The sequence below is a fragment of the Anopheles gambiae genome, chromosome 2 (genome assembly GCF_943734735.2).
Source record: "Anopheles gambiae chromosome 2, idAnoGambNW_F1_1, whole genome shotgun sequence".
Classification (NCBI taxonomy): Eukaryota; Metazoa; Arthropoda; class Insecta; order Diptera; family Culicidae; genus Anopheles; species Anopheles gambiae.
The window spans coordinates 37,156,160-37,175,191 of NC_064601.1; the positions used below are offsets into that span (position 1 = coordinate 37,156,160).

A 19,032-nucleotide genomic window follows, 5' to 3' on the forward strand; every position below is an offset into this window, starting at 1 on the left:
CGCAAAACAGTTCTTGCACAGTTCCGTGATAAGATAATGCTCAGTCAACAGGCGATTATAATGCTGCTGATGAGCGTAATGAGTGTTTTTGGGACTGAGTGGTGGAACAAACTATTCTCCTATGACTATGATTCTTCGAATGGCCAGACCGAGTGGCGACACCGAGTGGGTTGAATCGGGTGGAGTTAGTTTATCTAATGCTTTTGCTACTATCGATTATGTTTGGCTATAATTTTAGAGGTTTTATTCAGGTGCATTTTTTGGCGCGTTTTGCTTCATTCTTCGCAACCCCCAATGTATGAACACATTTACTTATAGAACATTGTCAGTTAAGGTCATGACATTTCGACCTTTCCGCGTCATACATCGGCAACAGAAACGGCGAGAAAATTTGTTTTCCGCCATTCACTTTTTCCTGCCTACTCAAGCCACCAAGAGAAAACACCAAGTTGGAACTTGCTCAGAATGTTTGAACACATTCTCCCAGCGAGACAGAGGTCACACATTTGCCGTGTTTTTCCCCCCAACATTTGTTCAGGAGATCGCGGTGCGGTGTGCCTGATTTGTGCACTTCAAAGTATGCTGTCGATCGCTGTGTCTCGGCACATTTCTCGTCTTCGCGGCTTGTTTTGTTCCACTGGAACGTCGCCAAAAGGCCAGAACAATGACGGGGTGTGGGTAACGTTGTTGGCCACCAGATAGTCGAACGAATGCCATGCCAGCACGCTTTTGCCGTTGTGTTCGGGATGATACTGGGTCACGATTTGTTGTATGCTAGCCCCGCTGAGAGACCCCAGCACCTGGGCGGCGGCGATGGAGGTGGACTATGACTTTCTCATCGAACCTCCGAACGCAAATCGCAACCACGATGCTCGGGCGGCGTGTATTCTCTTTCGCGTGGTGGTATAACGAGCTCAGATTTGTTTTGAGGTAGCGAGCAAAGCGGCGGCGACGACGACGGGTTGCAAAACAACGACTTAAATCGTGCTAAATTTATTGAACCCTTTCCACGGGGAACCCGAAAGAACTCTTGGAAGCGGTGGAGGAGCATCAGGCTGGCTGGCTGGTTGGTGAAAGCAACCAAACGATTACTGCGCCCTGGCAAATTGGGTGGATCAAAACCTTCTTCCCCTGAGTCGTCGTCCATTGAGGGTGTGCACAAACAAATGGATCATGATGGGTGGGAGAGGAGTACGATGAGAAGGTTTGACAGGGTAGAGCGACATCGTGTCGAGTCTATCTGACGGGCGGACGCAAATCTTCACCCTTGGCGGCCCTAGGCTTTGGTGCACTTTTGTGAAAGGCCTTTCTCCTGTGTTTGGTCCATCATGTTGTGAGATTTTTGTGGCCGGTTGTTGGTGTGGTTGCCTTTCCAAAAGCGGCAACGGCTGCGGCTGGCAAGCAGTCAACGACACTTCGGATACGGATTGTCAGCTGAAATCCGTCACCCTTCGGACGGGCCGACGTAATGATGCTGGTGTGTACTTTTCCGAAACGATATGCTAAGCACTAATTGGTCATATAGTTTTGTTTAAAAAATAAGGGAAAAATAAAGAAAAAATCGTTTACATTTACTAGTTTTTCTGACCGAAAAGCACTAGAAGGCAATAAAGAGTCAAATAGCTCATTCTTGAGTTTGAATATCCAACTTTTGCTACTTTTCTCATTACTAATAACATGTAGTAAACAGTAAATCAATGATGATCACTAAATAATACTAACAACCTTATAATTAAGTAAGCTTAGTTTAGCTCTACATTTACATGTATGTGTGTGCATCGTATGTGCTTGATGCTTGGTGTAGCATACATTTGTAATACGGTCTTCAATTTTATATGGTTGTATTTTTATGATCATAATAAGTAGTTCTCATAAGCAATGAGTCAATAGACTGCTGGTACCAACAAAAACTAGTGTTACTACAATGTACACTACACGTTCCGACGGGAGCAAGTTTCTAAATTTAACAACAAAACATAATAAATCAGCAAACCACTTGCGGCAGCAAACTAACGGAACACAACCATACAGACAGTGGCAAAACTAGTGCAGGACATGACTCTCCACCCAGGCGGTGGCCCAGGTATAGACCGAGAAAGGAAGAGAGAGAGAGAGAGAGAGAGAGCAAGAGAGAGATTTTGCCTTTTCCTAATGTCAATGTTCACCAACTACAGCGCAATTGCCGCAAACAGGGGTTGTGAAAAGCAAACGCCTAAGTAGCTTAGTGTACCCGCCACCTCCCCGGAAAGAAGTAATATTGAGCGAAGGGTGCACAACGCTTCTCATAAAGGGTAGTGGAAAAAAAACTTTCTAAAAACGAAAAAACCGAAGCAATCGCTTCCTCCTCCACCCGCGTACCGGTACTAGCATCGGTAATCATCTCACACAGGGCGCTTTCACTCTTGTCCAGCACCACCGCACTTTGTTTTCCTTGCTTTCTGGCTACCTTATTTTCCTATCTCTATCCGTCGGCCGTCGCTTGCTCTCGAATGATAATTTATGTTTGGTTTGAAAGTTTTCTCAAAACTGCAACCAAGCAGATAAACGTAGGGTGGCAAAATCTGCGTTTACACCAGTCAGTTGCATTACATCATTGGCTTGGCGCCTGCATTCGATCTGCGATTGATTTCTTCGCTCTATTTTTCCCGCTGTGTTAGATAATGCTAACGCTAACCTCTGTCGGTAGAAAGAGTATTATGGACAAATAACAGTAACCAAACTGCCCTAAAAGAGAAGGATTAGTGCGGTAAAATTAACCACACACACACACACTCCGGACACGAAACGGGGTTGACGCGAGATTAAATGTCTTCGTTCGCTTTTATGTTGTGTCGTGACATTTCTGTGAAATGATCTAGCGCGCGACCAATCGAAACACGGGCGCGGAAATAACTCAACTTGGGGTGTTTCAAATTGGCTGCCCTAGTCGAAAGGCTGCCTCACCCGGATCATCCCCTTCCTGCGTCCACTACAGCGACGACCTCCGGTGAGTCAGTTGCAATTTGACGTACTTTCTTCGCTGCCATCGTTTTCGTCGCTTTGTGGCGCTTCGGCCGTTCTGCGGCTTAGTCAGACAAAACGGGAATTTATACCGGAAAGTTGATGGACCTACTAACGCGTGACTCAATCGTTCTCTATCAGGTTCTATTTTAGAGCAAAGAACGGATGAAATTTTTTCGCCTTATGCATTCGTTAGTCATGGTAGCACGAATTCGATCATTTGTTTGTGTTTATACAACAATTATTATTTATTACAATATTTGATATGCATTTCGTTCTTTGCGGACTGCTACATACTTTCCGGGTAAAGTGTATGAGTTTGAACTGAGCAATATGAATGATGTTTAAATGTACTCAACATCCTGATAACTTTAAACCCGCTTAAGTAAATTCACAATAAAATGCATATAGCTGAGACAAGCACGATGAGACAAACTAAGACCCCTTGCAAGCATATGTAACACCTTGTTATCTTCGAGAAGGGTATGATCGTTCGTTAACTAGACCAGTTGTTGATGGCACGATGCCAAACGAAATATCTTGCGATCATCATATCCGCCTTCAGAATACAAACTCGCCCAAGCTCAGCATTTGAACAGCAACTAATACATTACAACTCGGCTTAACTCGGGAGGTAAGATTGCAAGATGCAGCAAACATTTGGCCAGCAAATGTACGTTTGCGATCAGAGAGTTTCCGCACTTCCCCCGCAATTTCTCTCGGCGCTCGATGTTTGTAGTGTTTGCAAATTTCCGCCTCATTCACGATCACACACACACACACACACACACACACACACAAAAATTGTTTCACCATCGCCGGAGCGGAGTGGAACCCGGTCCCGTTAACACAGCAAACAAACAAAACTGAAGTAATCGGGTGCTCTCTGCGTAAGTATGTCACGCGCACGCGATACACGGGCCACGATGGTCTCCGGAATGGCGCCCTTTCCAAAACGGCGTGGGAATCGACGGGCGAACCGATAGATCGTTTACAGCGCTGCTCTTCATTCCAGCAGCATCTTTTCAGTTTTCTCCATCGGGTTTGCGGGCGATAAGATTGATGGCAGCTGCTCGCATCGGGAAGGGAAAGGTGTGAGAAAGTCGTCACCGTTTAAAGGCGAACTCCTGGATTACAGCGATTCACTGTGCGTGGTTTATCATGTGCGATCATTTGAAATGCTCTCAGGGGATGAACATAAAGTCCGTTTAAATCAATCTCCAAACAGATCATTTTGCACCAAATGATTCAAAACAAATCACACAAAAAAAGCATGCTTCAATTGAACCGTGATCTAGCAAACGAAACCCTTCCCTACTGTCGCCGCAGTGTGTGTGTGTGTAAAGGAGAACGGCTCGCAGCGCCGGAAAGTAAACCAGAACGCAGCCACCTCACGTTACAGGCGCGGGTAAATGAAACGGAACGCGGCACTCGGCATCTCGCCGCAGCTTTCGCACACCGATGTGCTGGGGCCCGGTGGCTGCGAAAGCGTCAAGAGAAATGTCTGGCTTTAAAACTGGCACCTATTCGATCGAACGCAAAAACACCGCACGGCACGGTCCTCGGCGAAATTAATCGACCCAGAGGAGGCACCAGCCGGACCAATCGGAGCAATAATCTGCAACAGATCTGAGTGCACCTGGGTCACGATTTGAAAGTTACACCTTTTGGGGCTTTCTATGCGATTGGAGAGGATGAAAGTATAGAAGGGGCGGCAACTGACAGAGGCAGGGGCAAATGCGGTCACGTTGTGTCACTGGTGGAAATAAGGTAATTGTATAGAACAAATAATCACTTTTGTCGGACGATGAAGTCTTCTTTTCTTTCGTTATTTGAAATACAAAATAATGCTTGTCTTCTCTTTCAATTATTCAAAATTATCCTACCATAATAATCCCATGAGATGCAACAGACATTTAACCTCCCACCGAAAGTGGTCCATGGTTATGCTGTCACCCCACCCACCCGAATCTGCCGAATGTGATAATAGAAAAAAAAAACCCGCGGCTCATAGTTTCACGCTGACCAAAACTGAATTTCACTTAGCGTGCGACATCATTTCTTCATTATCGTTCATTAGAGGCCGGCGCAAAGACGGCGTGTGCACACCACCAGCCAGTCCGCGGGCGTTTTGACCTTAAATTTCAACTCTGGTTCGCTTCTTCGGTTTTCTACGTTTGCTTTTAATCAATTCCTTGACATACACACCCTCCCAAGCCACCGTCACGAGCGGCGGCAGTCCGTGCGTTGGTGACCGTATCGCATAAAGGGGGAAGAAGAATCCAATCGCCCCTTACCCGCCCCATATAAAGCGCGTGTGTGGTTGAGGAGCGAAAAAAACGCAATACCAGTAGCAACCACAATCTTCTCACACAACCAAACCCCCTCCCTCCTTCAATCCAAGCAAAAAACGACGATCCGCACACGGCCACAGAAGACGTTTGTTTTATCACTTCTATTAACGAAACTAGATCACCTACATAAACGGGGGCTGCGTCAACGGGAGCGCGAGCGATAGCAAATGAAATGAAAGGAAGAAGAAGAAGAAGAAGAAGGGAAACGATACGGCCTGCCACTTTTGTTGTTGCCCCTTTCGCAATCCGGGGGGTGGGGGCCCTCAGTGGTCCCCGTTTTGGCGCTTTGAACGCCAAGAAAGCCGGTCACTCGCAGCCTCGTACCAGCACCTTGTTTGTGCGCTACGAAAGCAAATAAATGTGTTTGCTCGTCTGTGTTTTTCACTCGCCGTATTTTATTATCAAAACGAAAAAGCGTTTTGCCAAGACAAAAATGGCAAATACAAACGAAAAAAAAACACACACACACACACACACTCACGAGTAGACAATTTTCATTTTCGCTAACATTCCGGGTGCGATACACAAAACGGTTGCAGATTGCAGATGCCGTTTTTAAGAGGCCATAACAACGCCGTTTCATTTCACATCGTTGTCCCCCCCCCCTCCCCCTCCTGGTATGAGCGGCCACCGATAGGGCACGAGAGCATCATTTCGAGCAATTGATAGCGTCCTCCGGAATCTCGCGCTAGGAGATCTTCGAGGTGTGAGAGAGGGAGAGAGCGGGACAGAGAGAGGGCTAGTTAAAATGAGGTCTGGCCGAATTTTCCGAAGGTCGACGGCAGTTGAGTGTGTGTAAGAAGATTCGACACTACTTACACACGGGGTGCGCGGGCCATAAAGTGCACGGAACGCGAAAACGGGTGGGAAAATAGGTCGCCCGGCAGTGGGGCCCGAGCGCGACGTGTGCTAATAAAAACGGGAGATGTATTTCATCGGCAGTGTCCGCCTTTGCTGGGGTTATGTGTTGATTTTCTTTTCATTTTTTGTTGTTGTTGTTTCCCACTCCGATAGCTAAACATCACACAAGTTAGCACACAGCGATCGCGATTGATCAATGTTTGTGTCTAAATGCTCACACGATCACGAGCCGACGTTCGCGAGCAAATGGATAGCCGACGTCGGTTTTCTAACCAATCCAGTAAACACACCAGGAAAAACTGCCTTCCAGCTTTGCTTTCCAGTGTGTTGATTTGTGTTTTAGGCGATCTTTAACGATTGATTTAAACAGAATCACAAATTATTAGAAACAGTATCACACATTGAAAAGTGGTCGCTTCACTTGCTTTCCTTTGGTTTGGTATAAATCCTCAACATCAATATTGTGTGCAAAATGTGTGTAGGCGGGCGTGATGAAATGGAAATTTATCTCTTTCACTTTCTTGGGCTAATTATCGGCCGGTTGCCGGATCGTATCCGAACAAATTGTTCTCGGATCCATTTGCAACACTTTCCCGCTATCAATTATCGCCCTCCTCTCCGGGGGGAACCTTTCATTGTAGCGTTTGCTGCATCTTTTCATCACCACAGCGTTAGCAGCACCATTCGCTTTTGCAATTGGCGCTTTGCTTTCATTTCTCCGACATGCAGTTTGCTGTACTGGCTGCTCTATTAGAGATATTTATTAATTTTGATCTGCGATTCATTCCAATACGAATTACTTATACCTATACCGATCGCGCTACTTCGATTCATTTTTAACATGCTTTCCATTTGTTTCTGTTCTTGCAGGTAAGAAAGATACCAAAACGGTGGAAACGATAAAGGATGTAGAAACGAAGAAACAGTGAGTAACAATTAAGCATCGCTTTGATTGGCGCATTGGCGCCCGCCGAAGCCTATGCTATCGCTAGCCACCGCTAGAGGGCGCCAACGGGACGATTTCTTCAAAGTGATTTTAATTGGGAAGAAGCCCCACACACATGGCAAACGCGGACCGAAGTTTAGTGTCGGACAATTATTTTATAATGCATAATGATAGGAAACGGACCAACGCGCATCCACTGTTCGCGCAAGGCGATCGTTTTAAAAGCTAATAATCCGTTTTGTATTTGGCATACCGCAACACGGCGCTCAGATCGCTTCCCGCGGTGCCCATAATAACCCTTTTTCCAGCGTTTTCTTTTTTGTTTCTCCCCCCGCGGCGGGGTGGGAGGGCTATGTTTTTTTCCCAGAATCGTACAGCAAACGTACGTCGGGTCCGTTTCGTTCTAAATGAGCTGCAACGAGTTATAACTTTTGATCGTAAAACGCTTCTGCCCCATCTCACATCATCATCATCGTCGCCGTGGCTCAAACGTTCGCTTTTACCCGAAACACACCCCGTTCCAGGTATTCTAGGTTAGCAATTCGGGTTTTACTACCGTTTTCTTTAATTTATTTATTTTTTCTTCTTTGCCCTCCTCCTCGCCTTCCTGCTCCGCTGGCCTCTGTCGAGCCCCCCCTGCTGCCAAGTGGTTCGGCCTAGCGATAGAATCGATCTCGAGGCCGATGCATTTTTAGCAACCGTTGGCCGCTGTGGCTGCTGGCTGATCCGAACTCCTAGCCCAGGCCCGTTCCCCGACCGATCGGTGGTGGCTGGTCGAGGTAATTTTGTGGTTTGCTTGTTTTGCTGGACGTCCCTTTTCTGCCCAGCGTATGTGTGTGTGATCGTTTGTTGCTCATCCATTTTATTATCCCTCTGTGTGTTGACTGGTGTTTGGCCTCAACAGAATCAGCAAGAGCCATCCCGAATGGATCGGTCGTTTCGCTAATGGGTTTTTACTGTGCCCGGGCGAGGAAGCCCCGTCGGTGGGGTCTCCGGAAGGTGTGCTCTTCTGGACCTCCGGACAATTATACACACACACACACACACACACACACACATTCCTGGTTTTCATTTCTATCTTGTTGGTCCTGCTGCTTTCTTCAAGGTTGGTTTTGATGGATTCAACACCGTACAGCAGCATATAGACACGGACGACGATGTAAAGGTGTACCGGAAAGAAGCGTATCAAACCGTTGTCATCATTCCAGACCTCCCGCACTACAAGCGATCGAGATCTTGGTGTGTTGTGTGCGTGGTACGATCGATTGAGAGTGAGAGACCAAACAGAGGGACAACATAATCCGACCCGGTCGCAGGATACCCGATCGCTGAGCGTCGCGGGCGCGCGCGGGATCGAGAGCGGGTGGTCGAGGTTGGCATCTGTGAAGATTTATTACGTTTCCCACTATTATTCCGATATGCTTTATGTTGGCACTTGTGGATGATGATTTAACGCATAAAAAGCGAATGTTATGGCAGAATAGAACCCATTAATGCGCATCGCTTACCACCAAACTGTAGGTGAAATCATTACCAAACGCTTAAACGCTGTATTTCCATTAAAACACATTTAATGTGTCCCCGGTGCACACAGCTCTGCGCCCCACCGAGCGATACCTCCCCGAAGGTCTACCCCGGGCAAGGTTCATGCACACACACACACATACAAATACAAACAAAAAAACTCGCAGCGTGACGGAATACCGTATCGTACGGCTTCGTACCAGTGTTTGCTTCGGAAACGGGGAAGATAGAGAGAAGATAGAAGGCAAATTCGTTCGACATGTGTGATCGCCACCGAAGCAGCTCAAGCGTATTGAATGTGCGTGTGCTGCCTGGCGATGATCCCGATGTGTGCGCGGCGCTGTGTGTGGCATCTTGGGCGACCAGGTCAGAAAACCCCAGCGAGCGAGCGATACCTACTTCTGCTTTGGACGATCCTTTGGTGGTTCGTTCCACCTTCTGTGCCGGACTATGGTATTTGTGACGATTCAAACTGGAAGAAACATTTAATTATTCTAGTATGATTATATTTACACACTGGTAATATGTGTATTTGTGCTTCTACCATTCTACCTCAGTGACGGATATTTGTTAGAAAATTACTTAAAAAACGCATTAACCACAAACTTAACTATATGCAGTAGTAATTGCATCTTTGCCAACGACGACTATCCCACCGTGCCGACAGGGCCTGTCAAAACGTAGCTAAATCTGTCATCCTCCCTGTTTCGATTCCATGTTTCTTCTCATCTGCTGCCCTTTTCCATCCTTTTTTTCTACCACACACGTCAGTGTTCTCTCTTTCGCTCTCTCTATCTCTTGCTCGCCTCTTACCCAGACGCGTTTCCATCTCTCCCGGAAGAGAGCTGTGCACTTTCTTTGGCCTCCGCTCGTTTGCATTGTTTTGCTGTTGCTCTGCGCTGATGCACCACGGCGATCCTTCGATCCTCGGACGCGATCCTCGAGCACATCTGACGCGCCCACTCGCAGTCGCGTCGTGTACCGTCTCAGAGTAGGGAATCGTACCCGGGAGTCAGTGTGTGCATTACCACGCTACGTCTGTGTGGTGTAGTTCTTGATCGCGTTCATACTTTTGGCACCGTAACCACGCGCGTCTTATCATTAGCCCTTTCGTGATCGTACTCGTAGCGTGTGTGCGTTGATTTGTTACCGCGTGAATACTGCGTGCGTAGATGCGTGTGTGGCGGCGATCTTCCGCATATGCACTAAAATAGTGAAGCGTACACACGTACACTTTTCGCAAATAGTGCAGCTTTCCTGCGGTATGAGCTGAGGTCGTTTCGGTGGTGTTGTCAGTTTGGTTTTTTTAGTCACTGCGCCTGATGTGGTGTGTGTGTGGCTGGTTTGTGAATGAAATAAAAGAAGAAAAAACCGTCAACCTCTAGCAAATAAAACCTCCAAACGAGTAAAACACTGCGAGTGTGCGAAAGCGTTATTGTACTACGTGACACTGCTGTGTTGAAAAGGCCACACTTTCATTCCCCGGCAGGCCTGTTTGTGTTTAACCAAGCCCTTAAGAAGCCCCAAAATAGTGTGTCGGTGTATGTGACGGTTTTGTTTTGTTTTTTCAAACCGCAAAAATCTTCCACCAGTTTGATGTCCCCGAGCGAAGACAGCTCGCAGTGTTTTTGTACACGTCAAAACAACACGGCTCGCGCAACCATATTATCCACCCTTGTGCAGTGCTTTGATATGATACTACCACGACAAATAAAAGCGACACAACCATGAGGGTGTGAGGCAATGCCCAGTGAATTGTGAGATTTATAGCAATACGAAAAAAAACAGCGACAAAAAATTACATATATGTACACAACCGCACCGGTCGTCGAGGGGTCCGCAAGAAACACTCCACAACAGTTCTCGGTGGCACGGTGGATCGGATTTCAGCAACAGTGCGTCCCGAACGTTCCCCTGCACCACCACCACCACGGTTGGTGCGATAGGAGGATGGCCGAGGTGCAGGCAATGGACTTTTTGCTCGTACATCCATTCAGGTAAATTTCTTATCCTGATTTTTGTCCCATTATGCCTGTTTTGTTTTGCAATAGCAACTGTAGACAAAAGTAGAATAATTTGAATTTAATTTAGCAAAAAAAGGCTCAAAACTCGTTTGCATGCATGCATCTTCCCATTTCTTCGCTTCTCAAAACTCGCACGGACACGTGTGTTCATGCTTACATGCTCTATCGTGCAAACAACATCAATGACCCGTCGACATTGTTCGAAGGTGCAGTGGACAATGAAACAGAGATAATCCTTTCAGCTGCTGGAGAATGTCGGTTTCCGTGGGCCCTCGGTTTTCGGCGAAGGATCTTAATCCAGCGGTGAATACCTCGATTCACAGTGTGAATTTTGGTTCTCTTCACTCTTGAAATATGATTCACGTTCTTCCTGCTCCGCCCTCATACAGTAGCACTAGCTCGTTAGCTTTACCATCAAAACAAGACACACACACACACACACACGCATATTTTCTTACTTCAAACACTGTACGGACACCAACATTGTGCAGAAGAGGTCACATTTGCAAAAGGGATTAATGCATCGTGTCCTTCGCCAACTGTCCCGTCCTGCCTTGCTTTCGCTCGCTCGTCGCATTCCGGGCGAAAAAAGGGACACGGTGGGCTGGCAGGATATTAATCCATCCCATGCTGTGTCCCGCAGAGCATTTGATGCGTAGGTTGCCAGGTGTGCACAATGCATTCCCTTTATTGGGATGACGTCTTTGAGGCGTTGGACGTTGAAAGCACACATTGTGGTGGGAAGTTTTTTGTCGTTGCGTTTTGTATTGATTGGCAAAACGCAGTAAATGTAAAGTTTGAAGAATGGATTTTTCATAACCTGACACCTAACATTATTGGTGAAGTAATATAAATATAAACTTGTCTATTGTTTTGAAATCACAATTTGCGTACTGCTGAACATAGAATGCTGCAGAACGTTTCAGGTTCTGACTGTTACGACCTCACCAGTTGTGGAAATAACGTCCTGCTGTAAAGAATTACAATGTCCTATTCCTTCACGGTCATCTTAAACAAACCGTCTCCTTAAACAAAACGACTCGCATCCTCCATTCTATCCACTTTGCCCTTTGTATATTCCCGGTAAGCCTCGGCAAGCAAGCCGTCTTTTGCTTGTTCACGGCATCGTTTGTAGAATAAGGGTTGTTTTGGAAAGTTTTGGATCCGAAATAACAATTCCATCTTTTCCCATTGCACCTCAAACGCTGTTCGTGGTGGGCCCACGGCTCAAGGAAGACCTGCTGCAAACGCCCCTCAAGACCGTGCATAAACCACTATTTGAACTATTGTCCCCTTTTCGTTACCTTCTCTTCCTGTGGCCCGGCCCGGCGGGCAACAACATCAGTATATTTTTGTTGGTTCGAAAAAAAAGGTACCCCTTTTACTCTCGCCGCTGTTTATGCATTTGTGCATGTGTATGTGTGGGTCTATATGTTTATGATGAGGGCACAACTGCCTGCCGCCATCGACTGATCGAGGGTGAGATGCACGTCAGCGCGAGAGAGTGTCTTGCTCGGATGGAAAAAGTTGATATTTCCCACGCATCATCAGCGCACATCAGGGAGAGCACAGGGCACGGCATTGTTTGGTCCCATCTCGTCGGGCGCGCGCGAAATAGGGAAGAGGTTGATGATTATGTTTTGCAGTTTCGTGTTCGCTTACGAACCGTGGAAGCTGCCTGTACACACAGCACCACATCATGCGCACGGAAGAGGGTGCACGCATCTACTGTCGTAGCCGCAGAGGGCGAATCGATTCTTGACGTTGCCAATGCAAACACTCACACCGACGACTACGATGCGGACGTGTTAGGCGGCTTTTCCCCCCCGCGTGTAGACTCGACGGTGTTGACTTTGGAGGGTTGCGTTCTGGGATTGTTGTTCCTGAAGGCAGCAAACAGGATTAAACGTGGGATCTCCCTATTCGGCCGGAATGGTTCGGAGGAAATCAGAATGCATGCTGCCCCCTTTTCGGTCGCATTCTTCGGTCAGGGCTCTTGTTTGAGCAATCCGTCTCAATGGCAATATTGAATGATGAACAAGCGCTATACAATTCAGATCGTTGAGAACGTGTTTTTAGAGGGTGATTATGAATTACCCTCGCTGTTAGAAGCACAAAGCATAGACACGAATGTCCTCATCCTATAAAAAGGTCTCCTTATAATGTAAAAATAATATTTAAAAATACAAAATCATTCTGCAGTCAGAAACAGCTGTTTAAAATTCTTCTAGCACCTTTGTTTTATTTTCAAATCGTTTTTTTTTTTTGGTTTTCGTTCTCCGGTACAACCACCTAAAGTCACTTTTTCATGTCCCAATTTGTTCAGCATAAAATTACAAACAAACGATACTTTGAGCACGTTGCCTAAAATGCCCCTCAATCTTATCAGTGAATATTTGCTCTTGGTTGCCTATTTTGTATAAAATGGATGACAAATGGTTGGATTTAGCTGAATTTTGATAAGCTACAGCAGTACTCTGTACAGCACAGTACCGAAACCTCGAGTATGAATAACGAACGGTTGACATTCAAAAGCAAATCAGAGAGAACAATCAACACAAATAGAGCTAGACGAAGAAACCATTCAAATCTTTGCGAGGCTACTTCAACGCGAATTAAAATACGATACGAGCAATTGTTAGATAAGAGTTTTGGAACATTCAAATACAAAATTAAGACAATAAAATGAGAATGAAACGTTTACGACACTTAATCATTGAAATAAATAACTCAAAGACAAGATCAATTGAGTATTTTTTGTTCAAATGTGTGTTGTGACCTCTCACTAAATAACGATTATTATAGTAATTACCGTTAAGCCTGTTAGATAGTGGCGACTGAAACAGCGTGTACCACCTGTCAAACAGTAGCTTCTCTCGCGATTTAACCGCATTGCTAATACAGCAACCGCTACGGAAAAAAGCTAATCGATGACGCAGAAGAAGCAGACACGTTGCGTAGATTTTGTTGTTGTTGTTTCTGCGTCGCTTCTTTTCGCCGGCGCTGCGTTTTCGGGTGTGCACGACGACGTCCTTCGGACCGTTTGTTGTCCTCTCGACCTCGCCAAGAACCACCAAACCGGCCCTACTCCCAGCCCACCCCCCTTCACCCTCCTCGAAAAACAGGCTCGTGCGTGTGAGTATGTATATTAGACGATGATTGTTGTCGCAGATCCATAACAAGTTTCATCAGCATCAGGAACAGCAGTGATAAAGGAAACGGAGGAAAAAGAACAACTAGAGATGACCCTGAGTGCGCCATATGCATGTAACCGTAATATACACACATACACACAAACAAACGGACAATCATACACGTGGTGTCTACGCACCGTGATGTAAGGGGGGAGGGGGGTCACACACACGCAGTGTCCTATGGAAGTTCACTCGCACCCAACTGTTTTCCTACAAGAATGAACAAGAAACGGTTTGTCTAGCTTGGTGTAATGATCGAAATCGTTGCTAGTGTTGGTTGGGAGGGGGGAAGGGTCCAAGCGTACCGAATTTAGCTCCCCGAAGGTCGTCTCCCCAGCAGCTACTGGGGTAGCCAAAAAACAGGGGCAGCTACGGAGCGGTGAAGGAAGCTGTCACGCCATATTGTTATTAGGGGTAGGCGAACGGGGGTGTGTCTTATCAATTGCTGGATTTTTGCACTCTCGCACTCGCTGTACCGTTTCATGGTGGAGGGGGGGGGGGCTTTGGCGTTTTTAGCTTTGAGCGAACGCACACACATGCTCGCTGGTAGCAGACAGAAGAATATAAATCGAACGTTTCGCAACCGTTAGGAGGGTTGTGGGCGAACGGCTGGGGAAAGGGGGGGAGGTGAATTGCCAGCGCGCAGATATGTATGTGCTCATGATGTCAGCTTGCTGTCCTCCTCCTGTGCCGTTCCCGTGCCGTTGCCGTTTCACAGCACGGGTCGTTCGCTGCCCTTATCCCCAAGGTTCGTCGTTCGCTGACACTTCCAACGTCATCGCCATGCCAACCAGCAGCAGCAGCAGCAGCCTTCGATCCACTTCCCACCGGTCACCAGCACTCAGAGATCCGCTGAGATTGAAGCTGGCTTTGAAGCTGAGTTGGCGAAATTATTCAACCGATCCGTCGGGTCCCGAAGCCGAAGCAAACCCGAAGCCGAAGCAAAACCCGAACGGGGTTCGGCACGACCCTTCGTTAAAATAGCCCCCTCCCCCTTTTTTGCCAGGATTTCTTTCCGAAATGATACAGTGCGAACCATTATATCAATATGATTCGATTTATTGAATATTGTATATAACATAAATACAAAAAAAACACAACACATGCACAATAACCACTGCACTTAATTCTAAATTAACGCACATAATAAAAAAAACACTTTTTACACTCGCACAAAGAAAAATTAAAATCAGCACAGCACTTTCTGCTCCACATCGCTGTCGCGCCTAGTTCTTCTCGCTGCACTGTACGGGCCACCATCTCCAACACCACGACACTGCCACAGGTTTTGTTGTCTCCGTTCGCCGTGAAACACACATGAAATGGAAAAAAATGATATGAATTAGAAGGGGGGATGTTGGTTGATAATTTTAATCACTTTTACTTACCTTAAATTAGAATGATCTCCATTTTTACGGGGTTTATCCGCTGACCACCAAGAGCTGAAACACCACACAAGCACCAACCTCACTGGACTGAAAGTAAAGCCTACTGCGTGAATGTGTGTATGCGCTTCTGCCAAGCCAACCGCGCCGTACTACGTGTGTAGCCAAGTGCGTGTGTGTATATTTGCACCACTGGACACAGAACACAAATCTCACCGCACAGCAGAGCGTGTGTCGCCAAGTGTATGCATGTGTGTATTTACACCACTGAATTCTGAACGTCCGCCGCACAGCGTGTATCGCCAAGTGCGTGGCTGTGTGTAGTATCACCGTGGACTGCAGAAAACTACCTGCACTAGACAGAGCGCTGGTGTGGCCAAATGTGTGCATGTGTGTACTTGCTCCACTGAAAGCCGGTATCGCACCAGATTTCAGGTGTCGCCTTGTGCGTGTGTGTGTTATTGTCACAGCACACTCGTTCGTCATTTTTTTTTCGTTTGTTCGCTTAAGCCACTCGATTTCGTTCTTCGCTGATTCTGGCAGCGCACGAAGGGGGTTCGGTTTCAACTTCCAACAACAACAACCACACGAGGGAGCTCGTGGATACTCACGAATGGAAAATCACTCAAATTCCCAAGTAGCAGAGCCGAAGTTTTTCAGAGATTTTTCTGTGTGCCAAAGCGAGATGCCCTGTCTTCTCTCTCTAGATTTTGGACAGCAAACCGCTGCGCGTGTAGAGGTGTGTGCGTGTGACGAACAACGATGGATGAAAAACGCGAGGAGCGGGGTCCGAAGTCTTTCGTTGGTCACACACACATGCATCTACCGTTGGATTGCGCTACATCGAGTCTACCCATCTCTCTCGATCTACCATGATTTTTTCTGCTATCGCACTCATCTGGGAGTTAGGCATCCTCAGTCTGCCCAGAACTTTCGTTGTGGAAGGATGTGCGGGAGTGATGTGCGATTTCTTGTGTCCCCTACTTTCCTTGTTTACGTTTTGCGCAGTGTTGCTTCTTCTTCCATTGTGGAATGATTTATCCTAGCAAATTGTTGAGGTAAGTTTGTTGATCTCATATGTGCTTCAATGTACTAATTTAACTAATGCTTATCGTCTTCAAAGTTACAGGTGCATGCGCCATTCATCAACGCCTACCTGTTGGCATCATCAACAATCTTTATAGTAGGTGACGGAAAGAAATTGTTTTCCAGTTTTAAAATATTAAGGTAAGTGTTGCTCTCATCATATACGTAAAACTATCCAAAGTAATACGTACTACATGCATTAATTATTGGTTCATTTTTATTGACAGCGTTCAGCACAACTCAGCCACAAAACAACGCACTGGATTGCGCTAAGAACCTGTCGAAACGCGCGCAGCCCCCGGGAGCGGTAGGAGAAAGGAAGAACGAGAGGAGAAAAAACTAAAGCCAGCGCGCAGCTCTGATGGTACCCCGTACGCGGTAAGAAGAAAAAAGATCGAGAGGAGGAAGAACGGTAAATTTGGAAGGGGGAGACCGTTCTGCCGTCTCCACAGTGTGAGTATGCCAAAGCACGTGTTGGAAGGGAAAGAAAAAGTGTGGAATAAACCGCATGCGAATGTGTGCATACAGCAAAAGTAAACATGTGTGCCTCATCATTTCTATAAGCAATCCGAAAAGGGGGTGGAGCAAACACATTGGTATGCGTGAGATGCAGAATAAATCGGAGCGTTATAGTATGTGTGAACGCGATCGTTCGGGTCGAATGTGTCTATGTGTGCGTGAAACCATATTTACACTTCTACTGCAAGTGGGTACGTAAGTGGGGCCATATGTGTACGACACGATCCCATACAAAACTTCGGCTTTTGCGGACTGGGTTAGAGCGAGAGACAGATAGAAAAAACGAAAGGTCAATATAAAATCTTCGGCTTTTGACTGTTGGGTTGTTAGCAGTCGCTTGCTCTTTCGCACGCATTTTTCGATGGGCAGTGCAGCACTCACTCTCGCGAGTTGCCCTGCACGATGAGTTCTTACGTTCGTTCGTTCGTTCGTTCGTTCTCTCTCTCTCTCTCTCTCCCTCTCTCGTGCGAGCAACAGCGTTTTTGTTGTTGTTGCTTTGTTGCTGTAATGTTGAAGAGCGATCGCATTTTACAAGGTGTGTGCTCTCGTGTTCTCGTTCACTTCCGTCCTTCAGCGTTAGGTTCCGTACTGGGTCTCGCTCGCACCGCCGCATCGTCGGCCGGGTGCCGTCCCGCTCGCATTCGATCGAACGGTTTTCGAGTGGTGTTGCGCTCTCCGGGATAAGGCGCAAACGAGATGAAAAATGAGAATAGGGTGTACTGTTCCGTCTGACGTTTGCATGGTAATTGAACAGAATTTACAACATTGACCTCATCGCTTTAGAAGTGCACGGGGAAGGGAGAGAGCGGGGATGGAGTTCTCTTTTTTTTGTTTAATGGAACAACAATCAAATCGAACCCTATTTACTGTTCGGCACAAGGTTTACGGTTGACAGTCGAACAGCTTTTGCAGGTACATCTAGTAAATCATCAACATGGCCGTCATCATCATCGGTCGAATTTTGCTTCCTTGCTGCTGTGGAGGATCACCCCGCTCACGTAACACACATTTTTTTCACGGGCTTTGCCTACCGTTCTCATCTTTCATCTCTGTCTGCACGGTCTGCGTGGGGCTCTGCTGATAGATAAAGTCGTGAACTGTTACTGAACGACCTTAGAACAATACACAGGCGGGGAAGTTGTCCAAACATTAACCTTCCCAGTGCCCCGCAGCAAACACGCACACAAACCACCAACAAGGGTCCCTTCGTCCCCGAGTGCCGTGTGGGTGACACTTTGATCCCCGGGGGCTGTTACGCTGGAAAATATGCCAACCTTCTGGAGTGTAGCGTATCGGAAAGTTATTAGAATGTAATTTATTTACGCATTCGGGAGCTAGGGACGGCCACAGCGGAGCGACGGCGTAGGCACGAGAGTGTGTGAGTGCAATGTGGAGCAGTGTTTGATTTAGTGGTCGCATGGTACCGACCATTAATGGGTTTATGGACCGTGTGTGTCGTAATCCAAGGTCACAGGTAACGTTTGCCATGAAAATCGGGAGGTGCTTGGAGCGAGACGCGTCACATGCTAAACAACAGGTCAATGGCATTTCGGAATTATGGTTCATCCTTGGTTGTGTTGTGATAGCATGGTTAACTATTAACGTTCAAATCTTGTCTGGTTATCTGTTTAACAACTGCGCTATCTAAAAACATTTGGAATAGCAAAACGGAATTGCTGTTCACTCTACCAAGCAGACAAAAACCAAATTCTTACTACAGCTGCTCTATACGGCCAACTTTGATCCTTTGTGCGATAGCTGACAATGCCGAAGGATGGGCCGCAGTCGAAAACTTCAGACATTTTCTTTTAGACGGACGGAGCAAACAAACAAAAAAAACCGCAACCATACGTAACCCTCAGGAAACTTGTCTCGGCCGATGCTGGTTCTCCTCGAAATAATGTAATGAACAGAACGAAGAAAAAAAAACGATACAGTAAATGGCAGTTGACGGAGGTTCAACGTGCGCCACGACATTCGGCTCGACGGCGAGATGGCCGACCCGCGAGATGGCAACACTGCGGAACAGATGAGCCTCGGCGAGAGTTCAAGAGCGCACAAACCGCACACAGCGCGCCACGGTGCCGACCATGATACCGCGACCAGAAGCAAGCGCGTCTGGTGGAGCGAGTGAGAAGG

General features: G+C 46.8%; 1 protein-coding gene and 1 long non-coding RNA gene across 5 annotated transcripts in view; both read left to right on the plus strand.

The window, feature by feature from the left end:
• The window catches only part of LOC1272801 (protein roadkill), a 77,945-nt gene that overhangs the window by 29,702 nt on the left and 29,211 nt on the right, over positions 1 to 19,032 (plus strand). For 2 of the 4 annotated variants that reach the window (XM_061646948.1, XM_061646949.1), the window contains exon 1: positions 9,276 to 10,682. The exons of the other annotated variants lie outside the window; for them this stretch is intronic. In XM_061646948.1, coding sequence (XP_061502932.1) covers positions 10,492 to 10,682 — 191 coding nt within the window. In that variant the 5' untranslated portion in view covers positions 9,276 to 10,491. Of the gene's footprint in view, positions 1 to 9,275; positions 10,683 to 19,032 lie in introns of those variants that run through there. 4 annotated transcript variants of the gene reach the window in all.
• On the plus strand, positions 15,925 to 16,912 carry LOC133391626 (uncharacterized). The gene is made up of 3 exons (XR_009765110.1): positions 15,925 to 16,346; positions 16,412 to 16,515; positions 16,602 to 16,912. It is a non-coding gene; the product is annotated as an uncharacterized LOC133391626 (long non-coding RNA).